The sequence below is a fragment of the Daldinia childiae genome (genome assembly GCF_008694065.1).
Source record: "Daldinia childiae strain JS-1345 chromosome Unknown Scaffold3, whole genome shotgun sequence".
Classification (NCBI taxonomy): domain Eukaryota; kingdom Fungi; phylum Ascomycota; class Sordariomycetes; order Xylariales; family Hypoxylaceae; genus Daldinia; species Daldinia childiae.
Window position 1 is genome coordinate 5,389,242 of NW_022984644.1, and position 20,515 is coordinate 5,409,756.

The 20,515-nt window shown below is 46.5% G+C and overlaps 9 protein-coding genes across 10 annotated transcripts; 4 read left to right on the plus strand and 5 right to left on the minus strand.

Annotated features, from left to right (window-relative positions):
• Nucleotides 1-61: 61 nt before the first annotated feature.
• GL218_04172 (Diacylglycerol O-acyltransferase 2A) lies at nucleotides 62-1,501 on the minus strand (the record flags this gene model as incomplete). The annotated part of the gene is made up of 1 exon (XM_033580757.1): nucleotides 62-1,501. One exon carries the CDS (start codon nucleotides 1,499-1,501, stop codon nucleotides 62-64), a length of 1,440 nt encoding a protein of 479 aa, XP_033437164.1.
• A 1,830-nt stretch (nucleotides 1,502-3,331) lies between these two features.
• GL218_04173 (1-phosphatidylinositol phosphodiesterase) lies at nucleotides 3,332-4,741 on the minus strand (the record flags this gene model as incomplete). The annotated part of the gene is made up of 1 exon (XM_033580758.1): nucleotides 3,332-4,741. The coding sequence occupies one exon, from the start codon at nucleotides 4,739-4,741 to the stop codon at nucleotides 3,332-3,334; it is 1,410 nt and encodes a 469-aa protein (XP_033437165.1).
• A 668-nt stretch (nucleotides 4,742-5,409) lies between these two features.
• Nucleotides 5,410-7,013, plus strand: GL218_04174 (uncharacterized protein; the record flags this gene model as incomplete). Its single annotated transcript, XM_033580759.1, has 3 exons — nucleotides 5,410-5,447; nucleotides 5,645-6,516; nucleotides 6,568-7,013. The coding sequence occupies 3 exons, from the start codon at nucleotides 5,410-5,412 to the stop codon at nucleotides 7,011-7,013; spliced, it is 1,356 nt and encodes a 451-aa protein (XP_033437157.1).
• Nucleotides 7,014-7,519: 506 nt separating this feature from the next.
• On the plus strand, nucleotides 7,520-9,045 carry GL218_04175 (THO complex subunit 4A; the record flags this gene model as incomplete). 2 transcript variants are annotated; one of them, XM_033580761.1, is made up of 8 exons in its annotated part: nucleotides 7,520-7,558; nucleotides 7,622-7,719; nucleotides 7,941-7,976; nucleotides 8,033-8,067; nucleotides 8,122-8,176; nucleotides 8,226-8,292; nucleotides 8,350-8,497; nucleotides 8,561-9,045. In XM_033580761.1, the coding sequence occupies 8 exons, from the start codon at nucleotides 7,520-7,522 to the stop codon at nucleotides 9,043-9,045; spliced, it is 963 nt and encodes a 320-aa protein (XP_033437159.1). The 2 variants fall into 2 exon arrangements, with proteins under 2 accessions (XP_033437159.1, XP_033437158.1); XM_033580760.1 differs by lacking the exon at nucleotides 7,941-7,976.
• Nucleotides 9,046-9,325: 280 nt separating this feature from the next.
• GL218_04176 (uncharacterized protein) lies at nucleotides 9,326-10,380 on the minus strand (the record flags this gene model as incomplete). The annotated part of the gene is made up of 2 exons (XM_033580762.1): nucleotides 9,326-10,175; nucleotides 10,265-10,380. 2 exons carry the CDS (start codon nucleotides 10,378-10,380, stop codon nucleotides 9,326-9,328), a joined length of 966 nt encoding a protein of 321 aa, XP_033437160.1.
• A 1,936-nt stretch (nucleotides 10,381-12,316) lies between these two features.
• GL218_04177 (Cytochrome P450 72A15) lies at nucleotides 12,317-14,043 on the plus strand (the record flags this gene model as incomplete). Its single annotated transcript, XM_033580763.1, has 2 exons — nucleotides 12,317-12,591; nucleotides 12,645-14,043. The coding sequence occupies 2 exons, from the start codon at nucleotides 12,317-12,319 to the stop codon at nucleotides 14,041-14,043; spliced, it is 1,674 nt and encodes a 557-aa protein (XP_033437161.1).
• A 365-nt stretch (nucleotides 14,044-14,408) lies between these two features.
• Nucleotides 14,409-15,490, minus strand: GL218_04178 (short-chain dehydrogenase; the record flags this gene model as incomplete). Its single annotated transcript, XM_033580764.1, has 3 exons — nucleotides 14,409-14,578; nucleotides 14,696-14,918; nucleotides 14,996-15,490. 3 exons carry the CDS (start codon nucleotides 15,488-15,490, stop codon nucleotides 14,409-14,411), a joined length of 888 nt encoding a protein of 295 aa, XP_033437166.1.
• A 592-nt stretch (nucleotides 15,491-16,082) lies between these two features.
• Nucleotides 16,083-17,393, plus strand: GL218_04179 (uncharacterized protein; the record flags this gene model as incomplete). Its single annotated transcript, XM_033580765.1, has 1 exon — nucleotides 16,083-17,393. One exon carries the CDS (start codon nucleotides 16,083-16,085, stop codon nucleotides 17,391-17,393), a length of 1,311 nt encoding a protein of 436 aa, XP_033437167.1.
• Nucleotides 17,394-18,851: 1,458 nt separating this feature from the next.
• GL218_04180 (uncharacterized protein) lies at nucleotides 18,852-19,975 on the minus strand (the record flags this gene model as incomplete). The annotated part of the gene is made up of 2 exons (XM_033580766.1): nucleotides 18,852-19,787; nucleotides 19,847-19,975. The coding sequence occupies 2 exons, from the start codon at nucleotides 19,973-19,975 to the stop codon at nucleotides 18,852-18,854; spliced, it is 1,065 nt and encodes a 354-aa protein (XP_033437524.1).
• Nucleotides 19,976-20,515: the final 540 nt, after the last annotated feature.

Below are 20,515 nucleotides of genomic sequence, written 5' to 3' on the forward strand. Positions count from 1 at the left end.
CATGTAATACAAAGGGAACTAAATAAAAAGAAAAGTCCTATGGAAGTATAGTGAGGCTGTTCTAGGATAATATTTGCATCTCTTCCTTCCTGTCGGGAGCAAACTTGTCCTTATATTGATCCCACAGCTTCTCTAGCTCGGTAATGTACTGGTCATGCAATCGGTCGACCTCCGCCTGGTCCACGACGGCCGACTGCGTAACTTTGATCGGAGCTCCGACCACCACGTTCAACGGGCGGCGGTACGGCATCAAACCTACATCATAATTGAAAATACCTCGCCCGTGTAGGAATGGTAGGGTGAATTTCCACACCTTTAGGACAAACATTTGCAGTTTGTGTACGAGTGGGTGCTCCTTAGGATGTAGTTGGTCGTATAGGTTGTTCTCACCAAATGCGAGCACGGGTACTAGATCCGCGCCGGTTCTAACAGCAATTCTGACGAAACCCTTGCGTTCTTTCAAAATCAAACGCATCTGACCTGGTTGCGCTTCAAGAGACTCACGAGCGCCACCGATAACAATAGTGACGGCGCGGCCCATGCCCTCTCCATTCGGTCCGCCTTTTGTCAAGATATTGACAATGGATTCTTTCGAAACTGATCGTAACCCTAAAGCTAGTATATACTCGCGATACAGTGGAATGCGGAAGTTCGAGTCCAAAGTCAGAACACTGTTCGTGATGCCGGGAAATTTCTTAGAGAAGCCTAGTGCCTCAGTGCCAAAAGCCGCCATCGCACCATGTGAGATAATACCATGCGGGTGGTAACCGAAGATATACTTCCGAGTGGGTGGCAGGTCGTGAGTTTTATGAAGCTTGGCTGGGAAGTAGCCCGCGAAGAGATGCCACATGTAGCTTTTGCGAAACCATTCGGATCGGTATCTCAACGATCCATCCGTAGCAGCCTTCGAGCTCAACACATGTAGAAGGTATACAAGCAACAATGGCCAAGCAAAGGGATTGGCACACAGCGCGAAGAAGATGGAAACCGTTATGGCGATACACATGCAGTGCATAAGCACAACAAGTGTCTGCATTCTGCGTTTCCATGGAACATTCCACGGAGCCCACCGGATCCCTCCGTTAGGACTTGGCCTTGGCGGCGAATAAATTTCGTCCATTGTTAGATCATCCAGCTCAGGATAGGAATCATCGTCATCTTGCGAGTTAAGACCACGCCCATATGGTACAATGTCTGTGTCTTGTCCATTCAAACCAAGTTTAAGAGCAGAAGCGTAACTAGCTTCATCTGTCTTATCCCCATCTGCGGTAGTTTCTAAGCCATTCACTGGGGTTTCGTAACCTTCTTCCGTGGAATAAACACTCCTATCAAGACCTGAAGAACCATATTTCTCTCCAGACTCGTCTCTATCGTCGGATTGCGCCTCTTCTTCGCTATTTGCTTTCTGAGGTTCCAGCCTGGTCGGCTCGGCTCCCGGGGCGTCGTCCTTCGTGCTAGCCCTCCCGTTGGTAGACCTTTCTTTCTTTAAAGTGTTGTCCATCTTAGGAATATCTCTCGCTTTGGGATATTTACGTCTCGAGACCCGGTGTGGCGGGCTTGCCTGAGAAGCGAGGGCCCTAGGAATATGAGATGTAGTAGGACTTGGACCAGGCAAGACAGCTCGAGCGGCGCTGAGTGAATCCTTATATGAAGAGCTCGAATTGCCTAAAGAAAATGGGTGAGGGGTACTGTCGCTGGTTACACGGGATGTGTGGACTCCGCCGGTTATAGTCTTGGTCGTGCGAGGTGGAGTACGAGGACTGGGGAAGTTAAGGCAATCGTGGATCGGCTAAGAGGGTAGGAATTTCGATCAATATTTGCTCTCGATAGTATACCCAACGGTAGGAGCAGACATACAATGCTCGATGAAGCAGAAATTCTTCTAGGTTTCCGCTCTTTACTGTATACAGATTTAATGTCGTGCGTAGGTCCGTTTGTTGGGTTATTTCTCTCGTAACCTGGCTTAGAATCAGAATCTGCTGTTTGAGTTTGATCTTGATGGCGCCTCTGCCCCAGGCGCGGCAGCTTAGAGCTGCGAGGGCTGCTGTGAGACTCCTGAGGCCGAGAGCTTTCAGGCTTGCTATCCGCCATGACTGATGATATATAACGTCCGAGTATGGCTCCCGTCGTTAACTAAACTCAAGATAGACATACCTCTATGTGGGCAAGTAGAAATGCCAAAGGCGGTTTGTGTATCGTCACTTTAGAGTCAAATTCTATTCTGTATTGTGGGTTTTACTTAGAGTTTTCCTAAGGAAATCGTCTTGTCCTAAGGGAATCGTCTCCGTTTGCTAGTAATATATTAGGTTTACGTTGTCTTATGTTGGCGCAAAGTCTACCGTGTCAGGAAGTGGGTATATACATAAAATAGTAGGCAGCCTAGGATGTAGCTGGTATGTAATAATAGACGAACCTCGGTAGCCTCGGGACGCGGTAGAATGCGATAGAATGCGACGGGGTTGACGATAATATAAAACAAAACGGGCCGAGTTAGAATTTGATGGCCGCCATAGCAAAACGTTCCGAAAAAAGAATATCGGTAGTCTCTTCTACATGATAATGTCTCAGTCCAAAAAAAAAAATGAAGTAAGACGGCGGAGGAATCCGTCCAGAAAAACTCAGGTAACTGAAGACGGACCCAGTGCACTGGGAGCTGAATTGTTTGTACGAATTACGGTACATGGTAGGTAGCTGTAGGTAATTTTAGTTGCAGTGGGGCTTAACTTACAGCTCATCATTATAAGTATCAATATGACGTATCACGCTAGCATGTGCAAAAGTATTGGCCGGAACCTCCGAAATACTTCTCTAGGGCTGTAACACGACAGAAATTCAAGCAAACAGAACATCACAAGCTTTCTCTCAGTAATTATCCTACAGCTTTTCGGCTCATATTTCATATCATCTAATATAAAATGACGTATATCGGTTTGACGATAAGAGTTATCCTTTTCGTTTTATTTCGGACCAAACTAATGTAAAGAAAATGGTTGTTAATTGTTAATTTATTACTTCGGACGTTTTAACTCAAATGTTAAAAGAAGAAAGGAAAAGAAGGTTCGTTATTAGACGATTTCATTTATACTACGTATATTAGGTAAGCTATTTACCTTATAGTATTAGGTATTATCGACATAACATGGCGTATATTTTAATATTTATAAGTGGTTGAGATATTTATAAGCTATTCGAGTAATTAATACCCCAGTCTATTCTATTCTATTCTATCTGTATATAACTAGGTATTTTCTCTAAGTTAGGATTGGGCTTTCAAGACACATCAGTTATCAAACTCAAGAAAGCCACTGAAGGATATAGTTGAGACTAAAGACTATTGCTTTAACTGCAATCTTGCATTCCAACCGACAATACATCTTATAAGATCCCAGTCGCCATCTTGGCCAACCCAATCCGTAACGACCACACCAGTGCTCCCGTCACCCACCTTCAGGCCTTTCGGCCCCTTGCCATCAGCCCCGTGTCGTAAACATAGATACTCGATGATGGCTGGGTTTGCCTTGGCCGCAATCTTCTCGGGCCAACAGTTAGTATTGAAGAAATTGCTGGCACTTAAGAAATTCACATAGAAGGGCTGAGCCGGTGCGTTCTCCTCATAGCCTTCCCGTCCTGGGAGGGGGTATACTGGTTCAGCTGCGCGTTCGAGATGCTCTCGCGCAAACTCAATTTTCGTTTGAATGTTTTTATTCTGGTCAATCTCGTAGAAATCTTGTATACGAGCAATGCCACTTCCGAGCAGTCCATTTTCACAGTTGTCCGGCCAGACACTACCATCGAGTGCCCATCCTCGACCTCCCCATTCGCCATTCAGGCTTGGGTCGTTATGGTGCCGCCTAAGTAGCACAATTTTACCTCGTACTTCGCTAATCTTTGGAATACGTGGTTCCGTGTACCATCGTTTTCCATCCTCATAGAAGCGCTCCTTGAGGATCTTGGACAGCTGCTGGTCGGTGCCTTTACCAGTACCTTCACGTTTCACACTCATAATAAGGGCCTCAGACGGATTAGCGTCTAAGAAGGAGTAAATAACATCCAGCATATCCTTGAAGTATTTGTTTCCCGTTAGTGAGATAGGGAACGCGCTATGCACAAGTGTCAGTTCCGAAGAACCTGTGCTGACGTTTACGCGGATATCGAAGAACCGCACACCGTTCTCCAGCTGTTCACGCACGTTGACCGCTTGGCATCTAACTGAAGGCAGTGCGACGTGACAAGTCGGACTGTTATGTGTACCCGGTATAGACAGAGCCGATAAAGGGTATTCGTCGCGCAGCTCTCGCATCCAACTCGAGAGATTAGCAGAACTGAATATGGCAAGACAACTACCGGCCTGTACGTAGACAATTGTGTATTCGTTGGGGGCACCATCTAGCCTCGTCATGACCGTGCTGCGCTGTGAAGCACTCGGCACGTCTACTTGATATCGGTGCCCTTCAGACTCGAAAGTCAAGCGAATGACTTCTCGGCCCGGATCAGCCGCGCGAACATCCGTAATCCGGGTCTCAAAGCGTCCGATAAGGATAGAAACATCACGGCGGTCCTTAGCCTCGCCCTGGATGCGGACATGAGACGCAATAGATGTAGAGTTGAAAATACCAGTAATCTTGCTCGTGATGTTACCGACGGGGGTATGACGACCGGATGAGGGTTGTCCTTCAAACCGCTCCACGAGCTTAAGCTCTAACGGAGTGATTGTGAGGTTACGAATAGTTAAGTCTGTCATTGAATTATAAAATTGAATTAATGGGGTTCCAAAAAAGACGATTGTAGAGCTACCTAGATAAGATGCGCCGACGCCGTCGAGGCGCATCAATATTTATGTAGGGTCATTGCTTAAGCTAAGTGTCAGTCCGTAGGTATTTGCCATAGGCGCAGTGTAAGGGACCACGACACCCTAATTAGACTCTAATTGGATCCTAATTGGATAATAGGATAATAGGTAGTGGGGATCGTAGAAACGCAGCTGAAGTTTATTCTTTTTTCCTCCTTTTTTTTGTCTTGATAAAAGCAGCGCCACAACGTATTACCAACGGGAAATCCTTCAAACGTAGATACGTATGTGGTAATGTCCGACGATTATCATTTAACAAGGAATGCTGCATTCCTAGAAAATCATTGGCGACTTTTTAGTTTCTTTACCTTAGGTATGTATGATGAATCATGAGATATATGTAGGTTAGAGACAAGAGGTACTTTCTCTATAACGTATCAGCCACAACTTATGGATAAGTTAATAAGTTACAATTGGATGTGATTGGTCAATGCAAAACCCCGGGACAGTGGGAATACATAATACAATCGTTCAGAGTCCAACCTAACCTAGGTACATAATAGCTCTCATATATCAGCTAAAGAGACAGTCAAGTGCGATGATCAGGGAATCTCAACAATATGCGGCCTCGTATACTTAACTACCGTCTTACAACTAGGTACCATGGTTTATATAAACGAAGCTTTGGAAGTCAACCTTGTAACGTTGAAAAGATTAGTCTCACGTTATCGAGAAAGGTTACAAAAGTCAGTTTGATATATCCTAAAACTATAGAGTTTTACTGACACATACATAGCAAACGGCCATAGATAGATTGAATAGCCATTCTGTAAGTTCGCCTAAGGTGTCTACAAGTATACGGAGTGCAGAAAACTTCGGTTATGGGGCAGCTATTTTTGCTTCTCGCGATTTCGCAACCTGGTTGGAAGATGAGAACTTTGTACGCAGCGTGCTTGGAGGTCTCTTTAAGTCGACGATTGGCATGCAGGATAACCCAATCCCCATCAATGTTTTGTGTGCAGTAACCGACGGACTTACTCCAGGACGACTATTCAGCGAGCCTCGGACAGGTCTCTCGATATTATATGGCTCGAACGACATTCTCCCTGGCATATGGTCTACCGACGATGTTGGATCAAATATCGGCCAGGATAGAGAGTCTTCCGTGTCGTTCCTATCAGATCCCCTACCTAAGGATACCAGGCCGCTCGAGATCGCATTACCGCTAGCAAATACGATTTTCCAAAATGGGAGACGATCCACCTTATTTGCAAGCAGATGGCAGCGTGATGAGGAGGGTTCTATGGGGCGTACTGATATAGAAGAGAAACAACATCAAAGAATATGTCTCCGTGTTTCTTCGGAGGGTCATATAAAGCCCATCTTACCTTTGTTACCGTTGACTCCCCCTCGAAAGATTGTTGCTGGGTTAGGTAATATCGTTCGACAGGTCGAAGTCAACGGTACTACAACACCGGCGTCAAAAGAGTTAGAAGCTCTAATACCGAAAGTTTTCGACACGAGATCTGAACGGGACATATCATACTTACCCGGACCTATTGGAGTATGGTGTTGGGTCATACCTCCGGATGTTGTGGAAAAGCATAACCTCCTTGGCCTAAAAGTCTTCGAAGCTAAATCATCTCAGTCGGAAGCGGAATTATCGCTCGAGGTTATGAATGTGTTTTCTGAGCTACTATCTTCTGGATGCCGATTGCATAAAATTCGTACGTGACGAATTTATCTAAGAATGAACAATCAAGCTAACGAATACACAGTTAGTGGAGGAGGAGGCTGGGGCCTCAAACAAGGACTACTCTCGCTCGATCCAGAAACAAACTATTCATTACCAGATCAGGATGATGTTGAGATGTTCATAAGAGCATTCCATGAACGTAATAATCCTAACCCATCTGAGGGCCTTGTAACACCGGGTTCATATCTCATGTTCTGCATCGAACCGCATTGGACGAAGAACGAAATTGAGCTAAGCCAGAAGATTGCACCAACAACGGTCATCGGCGTAGTTCAAAATAGCGACCAAGAACCCGATTCCGCTAGCTTATCCGATAAGGTCGATATCATTGACGGTCACTTCGGAGTAGTATCGAAGACTGGACTTTTCTTAAAGGCTACTAATTTCTCTCATGCGAACGAAACTACCGAGCAGCCTCAATCATTCACCACAAAAGTCGACCTTCCACGAGCTTCTTTTCTCTTATGAACAAAAAAGCTTTGGTAGCAATTAAAGGAAGTACCTAAGCTAAATTAATACAATTGAAGAGAAGGATAATGATATTGTACAACATGTGTGCATAGTTTCAAGGACTGGAGTATTGTTACGATAAGCCAATTGGAAGCTATCCTGAGAGCATGCAGAAATTCAGAAATGTTAGGTACTTTGTAGGCCTACCAAAAAGTTGTAAAAGTTGTAAAGTTCGTAAAAGTTTGCCCCTATTTGGCGGTGACGTACAGTATCCATACAGTGCCTAATACACGTAGTCATTTATTTCTCAATTAGGCTAGACGTATGCAGCTTATCCACCTTAGCTTCTCACCAGCTCACTTATCGGTAAGAAAATAACGTCAAAGCTCTAGCGCTACAACACTGTACGACCTAACACGTACTTACCTTATGGACTTATAGACTTCCTACATTCTTCAGTGCAAAGCCGCGTCTAATTTATCGCTGACATCTACCAAAACATCCATTTTTACAACAACATTACAATGGATCGCAGTCTCGATGAGATCGTTGCTGAGTCTCAGGTACGAATGAAATTAATGCTATATTCTATATTCATCAATGCCATGAATTATAATTAAGTCTAGCGCGCTAACTTCAAGTGCAGCACAGAAAACGAGGCTCTAAACCTCGTAGAGGTGGTGGAGGCCGGCCTCGAGAGCGCGACTCTTATCCCCGCGACGGCGTAAGAAAGGTAATATACCAAACATATACATATAAAATATCTATTAAGCTAACCAGTATTCTATTATAGGTGGATTCTTCTTCCTCTCCCTTCTCGACCACCTACCTTCCTATCTCGAGCTTTCCGCAATGTAATCGACTTGCGCTTGATGTCACGGTCTTCGATCGGTGATGGTATATTCGTTCAATGACAGCAGCTAACTAGCAATCTCGTTCTACGAGACAGTCAACCAGAGATGATTCGAGAAACTTGGATTCGTAAGTATAATACTCTATATTTCACACATAGGCGATAAACACTAACATACACACAGGGAGTGGGTTCACGATAAATTCGATGATCCTAGCTGTAAGTCGAGTTCTCAACCCAAACGTCGAACCACGAGGATTAACGATTTCTCAGCTCGTAATCGCCCGCGACACCCGAGACGACGTTCTCCAGATCGATTCCAGTTAGTGTAAGCCCTTACGTTAAAAAAAAGGGCAATATTCTAATACCAATGCTAGGGAGACTCGCGGAACCAAGGTCAAGGTAGAGAATTTGCACTACGAGCTCACCGAAGACGATCTCGACGTAAGGGAGATACTATGACTATGGCTTAATTGGAGGGTTATATTAACGTGGTTTTAGGGGTTATTTAACAAGATCGGTCCAGTAGTCAAGCTAGAGCTGTTGTACGACCGTGCTGGACGCTCCGAGGGCACAGCCTTTATCACGTACGAGAATCGCGACGATGCGATGGAGGCAATTAAGCAGTACGATAATGCCAATGCCAAGGGTAAGAAGAACATTGTCCCCCCGGTAAAAAAAAAATTATTGAAAATTGACCAATATCGTATAGGTCAGCCCATCCGTTTGTCAGTCTTGGCTTCAGCACCCCGGCGCAACCCCTTCGACACTGCGCACATGCCTGGTCGATCATTGGCCGAGCGTATTACCCGCCCACGCTCTCTCTCTCCTAGACGGTATTCTGAGAGAGACCGAGGTGTCGATCGCTACGTGCCAGGTGGTGGTAGTCGATCACGTAGCCCTCTCCCTCGCCGACGTGGCGGCGGCGGTGGGAGACGACCTGGAGCACGACGTGAAGGACGAGAAGGTCGCGACGGTCGTGACGGACGTGAGGGTCGTGAAGGACGTGAAGGTGGCGGTACACCAAATGGGCGAGAGCGGGTTGGTCGAAATGGGCGCCCAAAGAAGACACAGGAGGAGCTTGATGCCGAAATGGCTGATTATTTCAACCCGAGCGGCGGTAACGACACAGCTCCAGCAGCCGAAACGGCTGGCGCCATTGTCTCGGCCATTGATGATGTGGATATGATCGAATAATCGGCTCCTCAAACATCCCTCATATTTGTATACATGCTATGGCTTATTCCAACCGGCTAGAGAAATGAGAGTGTTTTGCGTTTCGGGTTATATAATGTACTTCGCCATAACCATTGTGATTTTGTCCTCTTTATTTCTATTGGTGTTCTTATAGGGCTTTCTTATTGTATCCCTAAATTGTTCGCCTACCTAAAGTAGGAATGTTTGGCTCTCCAAGTTGTAACTCTAAGCTGTAGCATAACCCTTAGTAAATATCATCACGCGTATCTTCCCACGTCCCTTAATCGTCCTTCTTCCTCTTCGTCTGCAACCCTTCCGCCACCGCCGCCGCCACATCCTCCACCGTCGTGCCCCTCTTCCGCTTCCCAATTTTCTCCTGTCCTAACACGGTATCATCCGCCACAGTACGATATACCTTCGCCGCACCGAGGAATGAGTCTGGCGCGAACCCGCCTTCTTCGGATAGCGTGTGCGCGATCTCCTCCATCTCGGTTACCCAGCGGTACGCCTTCGGCGCCATGCCTATTACCCCCTTCTCCGCTAGCTCGTAGTGCCAAGGCAGCACTTCTTGCAGCTCCCCTTGCAGATCGGATAGCACGCCTAGCCGATGCGCCGTGGTGAAGGCCTGGATGGCGAGCGACGTAAAGCCCTTGCTGAAGCTCGCGAAGCACATCTTCAGCCCACTCGCGGCGCCGATCTCGGGCGAGATGTGGCGCGTGTTAAGCGTCGCCGCAAGCTTGGCTCCGAAGCCTGGGATCTCGGAGAGCTGGTGCGGGCCGGACGTTGGGATCCGGGGAACCCGCCATTCTGCGCTGCTATCGCCGCTCTTGAGTGCGGGTGGCGAGCCGAGGATGGACCCGTCGATGAAGCGCACGGAGAGCCGCTGGTCAAATAAGGCGGCTACGCGCTTTACGCTGGACGGTGCTACGGCGTTCAAGTCTGCGAAGTACAGCGGGTTATCTTCGGCGCGGCGCAGGGGGCCCGAGACGGCGTCTACGATGCGTTGCGCGGTGGCGACGGCGTCGCGGGGGGGCACGACGGATAGGATCACGGAGCATTGCTGGGTTAGGGCCTTGTCTGAGTTGAGAAGCTCGACCTGTGCGCTCTTGGCTCGGTTGAGGGTGTCGTTACTGTTGTAATATATTTTTAAGTATGAGGCTGGCTTGGTAGGGAGGGGGGAAGGGGGTGGGGGTGAAGGGGAGCGGTAAGGGTAACTGACCTTCGACCTTTGATGTTGGTCGCTACCGAGAATCCATTGGCGACAAGCAGCTTGGCGATGCCGACGCCCATGTCTCCGATGGAAATTAAGCCGATCTTGGCTATTGGAGACGACATCCTTGTCCACAAGTTAAAGAGTTGTAAGGTATACCTAGGTAGTACTTGAAGTATCGTGAAGACGTCTAGGTACTTGCAAAATTGATAGTTTGCTACGTATGTTACCTACACAATGTGATAATGTATCTAACCTACATAAAGCTGCTGTGTGCGTTAGTGCGATGACGAGCTTTCCGCATGAATGTTTGTCAGTGGCTTGCGCCCCTAATTATGCCGTCTGCCATCTATCATCTCGCCCAATAGGCTTAGAGAAAATATATTCCTCTATATATCGTCACGGTTAGATGCATACGATCTAATGCCGGTAGCCGTTGTCTCGGCCGTCTAGAGTATTGCAAACATGAAAATGTAATTTAGATGGTTATAGAGTATAGCATTACGCTGATAACGTTGATATTCTAGTGCTATGTCAGCTTGTTGTTTGTTCAATACTCTAGATACTCTTTGTAACTTTTTGTATGGAGAATCTACATATACTGAGATGATGATGATGAGCCAATAAAATCGTTAATAATTGGTATTTGATAGATCCCTGTTGATTTCTTTAGCTAGTATAAGTTGCCAAGTTGGTAGTATTATTTGAATGTCATAAGTTATTAGAATCCTACCCTAATCCTCCTACGTAAATATACATAACAAGTGGTAGTTATCCGGATATCTATAAACGGTTATCCAATCGTAATAATTCCCATCTCCGAACACCTTTACCGACATATCGGAGTCGGCGGGGCATAGAGGGTTTAGTTAGCCATATGGCAAATGACACCGTAGAATCTATCCGAATAGAGAATGGACTTCGTCTTCAATTACTCCGGGTCGGCCTATCCGCATATCATTCTCCCCGTAGCAACCGACTAAGAAGCCCTATGTGGAAGCTTTTCTAATGTACCTCGGCTGCCTAGCCTAATAAAGTATTCAAGTCATCATGACAGTACCTAGAACCTACGGTAGCCATCTACATGTACCATCTATCAAGGTTTCAAGCTTTCTCCGGTCTCTTAATCACTCAAATCTACTCAAATGTCTCCGGGTGCGTATTGGTAGACTAGAGAAGAATTTGCCCGACTCGTGAGAGGACTCGTTCGTCTTTAGCATGTTAATTAAGCGGTACCACACAAGTCAGAAGATGATGAAGCACCTTACGCGTCCCCTTTGAGAATAATTCCAGGCAGACAATTATCAAAAGTTCCCATACGTTTTTTTGTCCAACTTGTTCTGTAAAACATCATGTAGAATTTAAAGAATCCCTGCAGCTTTACCCGCAGTTTCAAGTTCTAGTCGGTGGGCCGACCAGTCTCGGTTTCGCTTCACCCCGTTTTCACCAGATCATCTAAGATCTCCATCCTTACCGCAGTAAAGGGCTTACAGGCTACAGTAATCAAGTCTTGACGTTAAATAAAGAAGACCTCCACTCCACGGCTCCGGACATTTTTGATACTTTCCACTTCAGGTTACGAGGTCACGACAGCTATACTAGGTAACACGGTCATTTCTATAATCTCCGCACTCCTATTGCTTTGCCGGCGGCATAGACTTCAAATCCTTATAGCTGGGGGGGCAAGTCTTAACTATTTAATCAGCCACACGCTCTTCGGTCAACTACGAAATCAACTTACTCAGGGCCTATTAGTCAGTACTAACCTAGGATTTTCGTACGACATTTTCAAAATATAAGCCGGCGGTACCAAGTTATTGTTATTATTATTTAACCCGTCGTCCAATACAATTTATTTTTCCAGCCGCCGTTTGGACGTTCGTAGGATCGGCTTCGATAGTGCATGGCTTTTGGTTCGGCTCGCCCCTGATCCGACCATCTAATAAGACCTGCGACCTGAGGTCACGTTCGTCTTTATATACATCGTTGCACTCTATACTTTTCGAGGATCAGTCATCTCAATATCAACTACGCTATTTCTAATTATACGCAATATCTAAGATGGCGTTCCCCTGGAGAGTTGTCGCTGCTATATCTCTTATTTCAACTTACTTTATTACATCTCGTCGGCCACCGTGGAGTATATTACAATTCATTAACACTTTCGTCGCTACATGGATTTTACAGTCTTTCTTGGTGGGTATTTGGAATATATTCCTGTACCCTTTTTACTTTTCCCCGCTACGCCACCTTCCAGGACCGACAGGCGGCTCTTGGATCAACGGGCACTTTAAAGACATAAGAGAAAAGCCAACGGGTATACCTATGAGAGAGTGGTATGTATATATGCAATTGGTTTCTTACGCTATTCCGCTAATGTGTTATTAAGGGCTACCAATATTCCAAACGATGGTATCATCCGGTATCGTTTCCTTTTCAATTCAGAACGTCTCCTCGTGACAGGGCCAAAGGCCCTAGCAGACCTCTTAGTAGCGCGAAGCTATGATTTCCAGAAGCCATCCAATGTTCGATTTGGACTCAGTCGTCTTCTAGGCGTAGGTATACTTCTGGCAGAGGGCGACGAGCACAAGTTTCAACGTAGAAACCTCCTGCCGGCCTTTGCATTCCGGCACGTCAAGGAGCTTTACCCAAGCTTCTGGAAAAAGGGTCGGGAATGTGTTCAGGCTATGACAAACAGCATTATCGCTGATGCGCAGAAAGAGACGTCTATAGCAGACCCCGAGAAGGCTAAAAAGACAGGAGTCTTAGACGTTAGTGTTTGGGGATCTCGCGTGACCCTAGACATTATTGGAGCTTCAGGACTCGGAAGAGACTTTGGTGCAATCCAGGATCCAGAAAACGAACTCAATCAGACGTATCGAAGTGTGTTCAAGGTTTCCAGACAAGGTCAAATTCTCTCTCTTCTAGCACTATTCATTCCAGAATGGGTATTGTCTAAGCTTCCTATCCAACGCAACACCAATGTATACGCAGCATCAAGAAAAATCAGAAGTATATGTCGGGATTTAATTCGAGAGAAAAAGGAGAAGTTAGTACGTAACGAGCTCAAGGAACGCGACATACTTTCTGTTGCCTTGGAGTCTGGTGGTTTTACGGAAGAGAATCTTGTCGACCAGTTGATGACTTTCCTAGCCGCTGGCCACGAAACTACAGCCACTGCGATGACGTGGGGTATATACATGCTTTCTAAATATCCGGATATCCAAAAGCGGCTCCGTGCTGAAATCCGCGAGAAACTACCGCCGATCGACTCGGACCGAGAAGTCACCAGTCTCGATATCGACCACATGCCTTACCTAAACGCCGTCTGCAACGAAGTCTTGCGCTACTACTCTCCGGTACCGCTTACGATTCGCGAGGCCGCCGTAGACACTGTGCTTGCAGGGCAAAAAGTGCCTAAGGGAACTATGATTGTTATATCACCGTGGGCAACTAACTTCGATAAAAGCATGTGGGGACCCGATGCGCATGAGTTCAACCCGGAGCGGTGGGTGCCAAAGGGTCCCGATGACAAGAGAGCTGCCAGTGGTGGTGCTACGAGCAATTATGCTTTCCTGTCGTTCCTCCACGGGCCTAGGAGCTGCATCGGTCTCTCCTTCGCAAAGGCTGAGTTCGCTTGCCTGTTGGCGTCTTGGGTCGGTCGTTTTGAGTTCTCGCTGAAGAATAAGGAAGAAGAGGACGAGAGGAATGTAGAAATCAGAGGCGGCATCACTGCTAGGCCGGTTAAAGGGATGCAAGTCTATGCTACGATTTTGGATGGATGGTGATGTGCATATAGTGCGCTCTGGACAAGATCGCTAATGTATAATTCAATGTTTAGATTACGTATTATGACATATAGTTTTACATATTGATTCTACTCATATCGTAGTTGGTTTCATTTCTTAGTTCGGACAACTCTGCAAAGATCAGATGTATACGACACATGACTAGCCCCTATAGTATAGGGGTAGTAAGCGCGTAATACATCAGCAAGATATTATTAGCAAAGGACATAGAGAAAGTTCCACGCGGGTTTGATCCAACTGAATTTTTTATGGCCTTGAAAAAAAGAAATAGCTAATTCTAACTGAACTGAGATTCTGTCATAAAAATACAAAATTGATTCTCCTTTCGTTCATTCTTGTCTCCCTTAGATACCATTTACGTTAAACTTCAAGAAGTATCGGTCTTCCTTGAGACGCTTCCCTAGCTCCCCAGTCTTAAGCTCGTCGACGTCCCATCCGGCCCATACGAATCGGCCGTGGATAAACTCAGCTTCGGGAGTGGCCGCCCAGACGGCGAACCCCCCTGGAAGCGAGGCTGTAATATATCAGGTTAGTTATATCGGTCCAGTCGTCCATCTTATATCGTTGGTGACGTTCTGAGTAGGGGGGAGGGGAAGGAGAAGGGGTCAGTATATGTTTGAGGATGACATACCGTCTTCCCAAGGCAGGGAATCCTTAGTATAGCCTACCCTCTCCCCGGCCTCGGTGAGGATGGCGCCAGGGTGGAAAATGATGACCTGCATATCCTCCGAAGGAATATCCTGTGCTATGAGTTGGAATGTAAGCGCGCCTGCATGCTTGGTCATGGAGTAAGTCGGCATTGCCGCCGTGGCGTCGAAGTTATGGACCGCGCCAGTCGACACGTGGATAAGATACTATTTTCCCCCTTGAAGTTAACGTGATGTACTCCTTTAAACCCGGTTTGGGAGGTATATATAGGTATTTGTCTTACCTTTTTAATACCGGTAGCTAGCTCCTGTTTATAGAATCGTTCCGTCATGTCAAACTGCGCACGCACATTGAAGTCATATGCTTCCCAGACGCCCGCCAAGCCTTGTTCCATCAGAGGCTTTACGATGCCCATGTTCGCCGCATTGAGCACTAGGACATCGATGCGCGTGCCCTCGCCGGCAAAGCGACCCCAGAGCTCGGCGACGGCTGTAGGACTACCAACATCACACGGGATAGCGACCACCTTAGTGCCCTGGCTCTCTGCGGATAGAGATTCGCCGGCGGCCTTGACTTTGTCTAGCCGTCGGCCGAGGATGATGACTTTATCTGCCTTAGCTTGTACGAAGGACTTCGCAACGTGGTACCCGATACCCGTCGAACCGCCTGTGATCAAAACTGTTTTTCCTGCCTGAGAGAGTTCGGGGCGGGTGGGAGTGACAGTTGGGTAGACAGTCCTATGGTAAGTCTTGGTCAGTTTCTTGATAAAGGAATCCATATTCACCACTGTGAACTTGTATTTAGATAGTGCAAAAATATATATGTTTGATCTTTGTTTAGTGAAGGAATTATATAAGACTTTATTATATTTCGACTTGCTCTGATAATGGCTTGAATGTTGAGATGTAAGTAAGGAATGAATATGAGGGACGCGACCTTATTATATATACACATATTTTGAATTCAATAACACCACTTACACACTACCGACCGAGTTGAGTCACATTGTTCAATGTCATCGTTATGCGGAATGCTACATTGAATATCCCTTCAAAGCTGACTGGATCTCGGGGTCAGTACTGTCCGTTCCGCAGTTCACCTCGTGGGAATAATGCAGTTGCGGAAGGGAAGCCCCCTATTTTCCGCAGCTTCTATTGGCTAAAGTCCGTGATATCTTTCCGTACATGGTAACTGTACCCACATTTCTCCGCCGCTACGGGCTGACAAATGAAGCTGAAGCCTTCTTGGATTTCTTGGATTTATTATCATACTTATGTGAGACGTTCGGGGGGGGGGGGGACCTTTTGATTTAACATATATGGGTTTGAACGGGAAAAGTTGTTAATGAGAGAATTGCTATTCAACTAACTATGGCTTCTATCTGGCGAAGAGCTTGTGTCGGCTGCACTAAATCCAAACGGCAATGTACTAAAGCCGTACCGGCGTGCCGGCGTTGTGCAACTAAAGGGATCCCTTGCGTATATCCACCGGCCCGACAAAGTAACAACATCCACGTAGATGCGGGTGCGGCCGCCGCAATACCTTCCGCAACTACCGGGGACTCCGCAAACCCGCTTCCTATGATTTGTCATGATATCAACCAGATAGGGAACGATGGCATAAACTTCTATCCGCTACAGCTGACGCAATCCGACTTAGTTGAAGATCTGATTTCCCGAGCAGCAACATACCATTCACAGCCTTCAATAGGCAATAGTCCAGACGTTTCAGCAGGTCTATGGTTCCTAGCGCCAGAGTCATGGGTCACAGATCTTTCTTCATCTCCGCTTGAACAGCCTGTGCTTACCCAGGATCGCATGCTCCAACGTTTCATCGACAGCGTTCAGGATTGGCTGCGGCGGTGGGTGACGGACGGCGGCAGCCCCCTGCATCACCACCAGCTGTACCGTGAGAAAATGCCGCGGTGTGTACAAGACGCGCATTCAACTATTGCTCTATATCATATGACAACGTGCAGCAATGCTAACACGAGGGCTACGATAGCCCGCGTGCTAGAGGACCGCGTTACGCAATTGCTGGAGGATCAAACCTTCGAGGCCTCGCTAAGGGCGGGTGAGGGAATGGGCACATTTGATCACATATGTCGGGTCCAGTCGCTACTAACATACCAGACTATTCGACTTCTTGATGGCGATATACGCATGAGAGCTCAAGCCGAGGCGTTGATTCCCACTCTCTTCCTCTGGACGCAACAGCTTCTCGACAGTACAAAGAACAGCTTAACGCAGCCGGCACGCTTCCTCGCTAATATTGCAGCATCCTATCCTATCGTAGCTAATTCCGAGGATGCCGTCCTCTGGAAGGCCTGGATCCTGGTTGAGAGCACACGACGCACGTGGCTCGTCGCTAACTACCTTCAAGAGACATATCTCTACATGAAGCGTGGGTGGAGCGAGTGTCCGGGACGCGTACCCAACACGATGCATAACCGCTTGTGGGATGCAACATCGGCGTATGCCTGGTCTAAGGGTTGTCGTGAAATTGATACCGTGCTCATCTCTACACAGCGGACAGAGAAGCTGCTCTACGAGACAAACCCTGAAGATCTCGATGAGTTTAGCTTATTGATCATAGAGCTAAGATACGGTACGGAGAGGATAGAGAAATGGATTGAGGACTCAAAAAGGCAGAAACCACAACCGGTGTTAGAGATAATCTAGCGAGCTAATAACGTATCGGAATAGCACAAGGCGAACGAGGCCAATATATTAGGTACCCTTAGATAATGATAGTGTACGAGGCATAGACTGTGGTATGTAGATGGATAGTGTGGTGGAAAATGTTAATGTGTTAAAAGAGGTTATGCTGAAATCTTGGATACTGAAAATAGAGTCACCGATTTGAGTTGGATTAACAACGATATGTAAAGTACATCAGGTAGGAAGTAATGGGAAACGAAACAGTTACCTCTAGAGTACAATACGAAACTAGAAAATATTTGAATAGGATCTTCCTCATGGCGATGCAGCAAGGCACCGATCACAACGAAAATCAAAATGTTTGAAAGAGAACAAAAATTGCGCCCACTACGATCCACGAGGGATAATAGAAGAGGGTCGACTCCGCGATGTGCAATGCAGGTCTTTCCCCTTAAGAATCCTTATGCTTGAGCAAGGACTCTTCGGACAAGGTAAGTATGAAGAAGAAAAGAGAAAAGAAATCCTAGAAGACTGGAGGGGAGGCCAGATATTTATACATTTCTTAGGGCGGTCAGAGTTGCCTCAGAATCAGTAAAAGCGGCAGAATTCACTAAGGCAACAGCCACAGAGTCCCACACAAACAAAGCAAGTACAATGACGATGTAAACCTTAAATTACTATGGTCATAGCTTAAGTTTATCGGACAATGAATATTTGATTTATTACGTTATGTACGAAATACGTCAGAGCTTTGAAGCTTTAAGCAATTGTTCGAAATAGACATTGTGCATCAAATAGCCCAAACGTAGGTTCGCTAGCGTGGATCGTGATGGTCTTTTAGCCAATCATTATTTTGCAGCTCTTCAGCATGGAAGGCAACCTTGGAAGTCGCTTAGCAAAAGGTACCGAGTACCTGTGAAAAGATGCTTGGCCTCAATGGACATCTAGAAAACTAATCATCTCGACTGTTATCAGGTAATGTAGCCTTACCGCACTCTGATTATACTATCTATAAAAACGCCTTACTTGGTATTTAATACGGAATTGCCCATATAAGAGTATTAGTTGATTTGGAAGATCACGATGTCCCACTCGAGGTACCACCCAATGCCATGAATATTAGACCAGTAAAGCATATCTTCTCTACTATAACCCAAGCCTCATAAAAGAAACTGAATTCATTGAAAAAAATGTAATTGGAAAGATACTGTTCTGGTGTATGGACGGTTCGACTGAACCCAAGATATGACCAACTCTTTTCGTTATCTCATAGTTCACTACCCAAGCTTCACGGATGGTATATAATACAATACATTGCCTATTTTACCCGAAAACATGGTCCCAAGCTCTCCAACTACCAACCATATACCTAAACCACTAACAATTGGCAAGTATAAACCTGCCAGAAGGACCAGCTAGATCAATGCCGAAGCGAGTCGCGAAGTCGTCATATATAATTATTTAACTAATTGAATCGACTTACTCGATCTTCTTGCTGCGGCTCATGATAAGCAGCACCTCAGGAATGACAACTGCCATCCAGAGCAGGCCAAGGACCAGGCCGGCTGCGAAGATCTTGACGTAAAGCTTGACAAGTCGGATCCACGACGCGCGAGGGAATGACTGCCACGCATCCTTAATCGTAACGAAACCCTTGCCGCCAACAATAGCAGGCTCCACCTTGCCCTGGAACGAACGGTCGAAAGGCACGATGGTGTCATCCTCATCGGGAAGAAGGGAAGCCTGGACTCGGGTAAGGATAACCTGGGTAGGGATGACGAGGAAGATGTTCATGACGAGAGCTAGGAGAAGAACTAGGACCGCCTTCCAGATGTCGTTCTTGTCACCCTCAGGAATAACACCGGGCTGCTTGGGGTCGGGTAAGTTCATGGACATGCCATACGCAAGCATCTTCGGAACAAATGTAGAGAGCTCCTTGGCAAAGAAGAACATGACGACTGGGAGCGCAGTAGCCTGGAAGGCCTTCTTGAAGGGAGGCAGGCGCTGCCAGAAAGTCTTGGAGCTTGGCGCGGAGATGACGATATGTGTCCATGCTGTGTAGACCTGTACGAGAGCCACGGCAGAAATCGGAGCGGCAATGAGAGAAGGCACAAACGTGCTAGATAGGATCCCGAAGACGACGCTGCTTGAGAAGGTCAAGGCAAAGTAGCAGGCAAGACCACGGAATAGAGAGCGGAAACCGCTGATCGCAGTTAGAGTGCGGTAGGTTGAACGGACGGACGAGGTAACGAGGCGGGCCTGGGAACCACCACGAGCAGCTTCATCGGCAACGGGGGCGTTCTCTTCGGCGAGGGATTGGGCGTCATCGTTTAGAGAGACGGGCTCGTAAGCCGGAGGAGACGGATCCTCAACGATGGCGAGTGTAGGGAACACATGTTGGAGGGTGTAATTGACCTGATGAAACACGTTAGCAGAGTTGACTCTTATCAAGTGATGTGTTGCAGATGACATACCGTCATAAATAAAGGCAAGAATACTATGATATCGAGCAGTATAAGACCCCAGCCCCAACCGGGCATCTCGTAGCCTCCCATCGAGGATTCACCCCGCTTGTAAACCGCGTGCGCAATGTCGCGATACATTTTGGATTGTCTGTACTTTGTATTTTGAGCAGATGAAATAAAACAGACAATAGAAAAGATAAAAACTACAAAATTGATAAAATATAAGATGGTTCAAAGAAAGGAGCGATAATAACTAGTATTGTAGAAACTATACGAAGGGGGGGAAGTGTATGAAACGAAGAATAAAGGGCTGAAAGCTCCTTGACAAGTTGAGTGAGAGATGCAAGTCCTAAAACCGCATCTTAAGGCGGGATGAGGCGGCGACAGTATATATAAGTATTCGCACAGTTAGAAATGATTGAGTCCCGGGTTAGTATTTGTTACCTTGAGGCTCGGGGTGCTAGGGGCATTGTCCTAAAATGGGTAGCTTAATAACATTACAGTATCTTGCAGTAACCAGAAATAGGTAGGTAACGTACAGTGCTTATAACGATTGTTACCTTCGGAACGCCGGCAGCATAATGGATTGCTTACGTGCCTATCGCTAAGTAGTGCAGGTACTTTTGCATTCTTTACAGTACGATCTAGGCAACCGCCGCCCAGATCGTAAGGTATTAG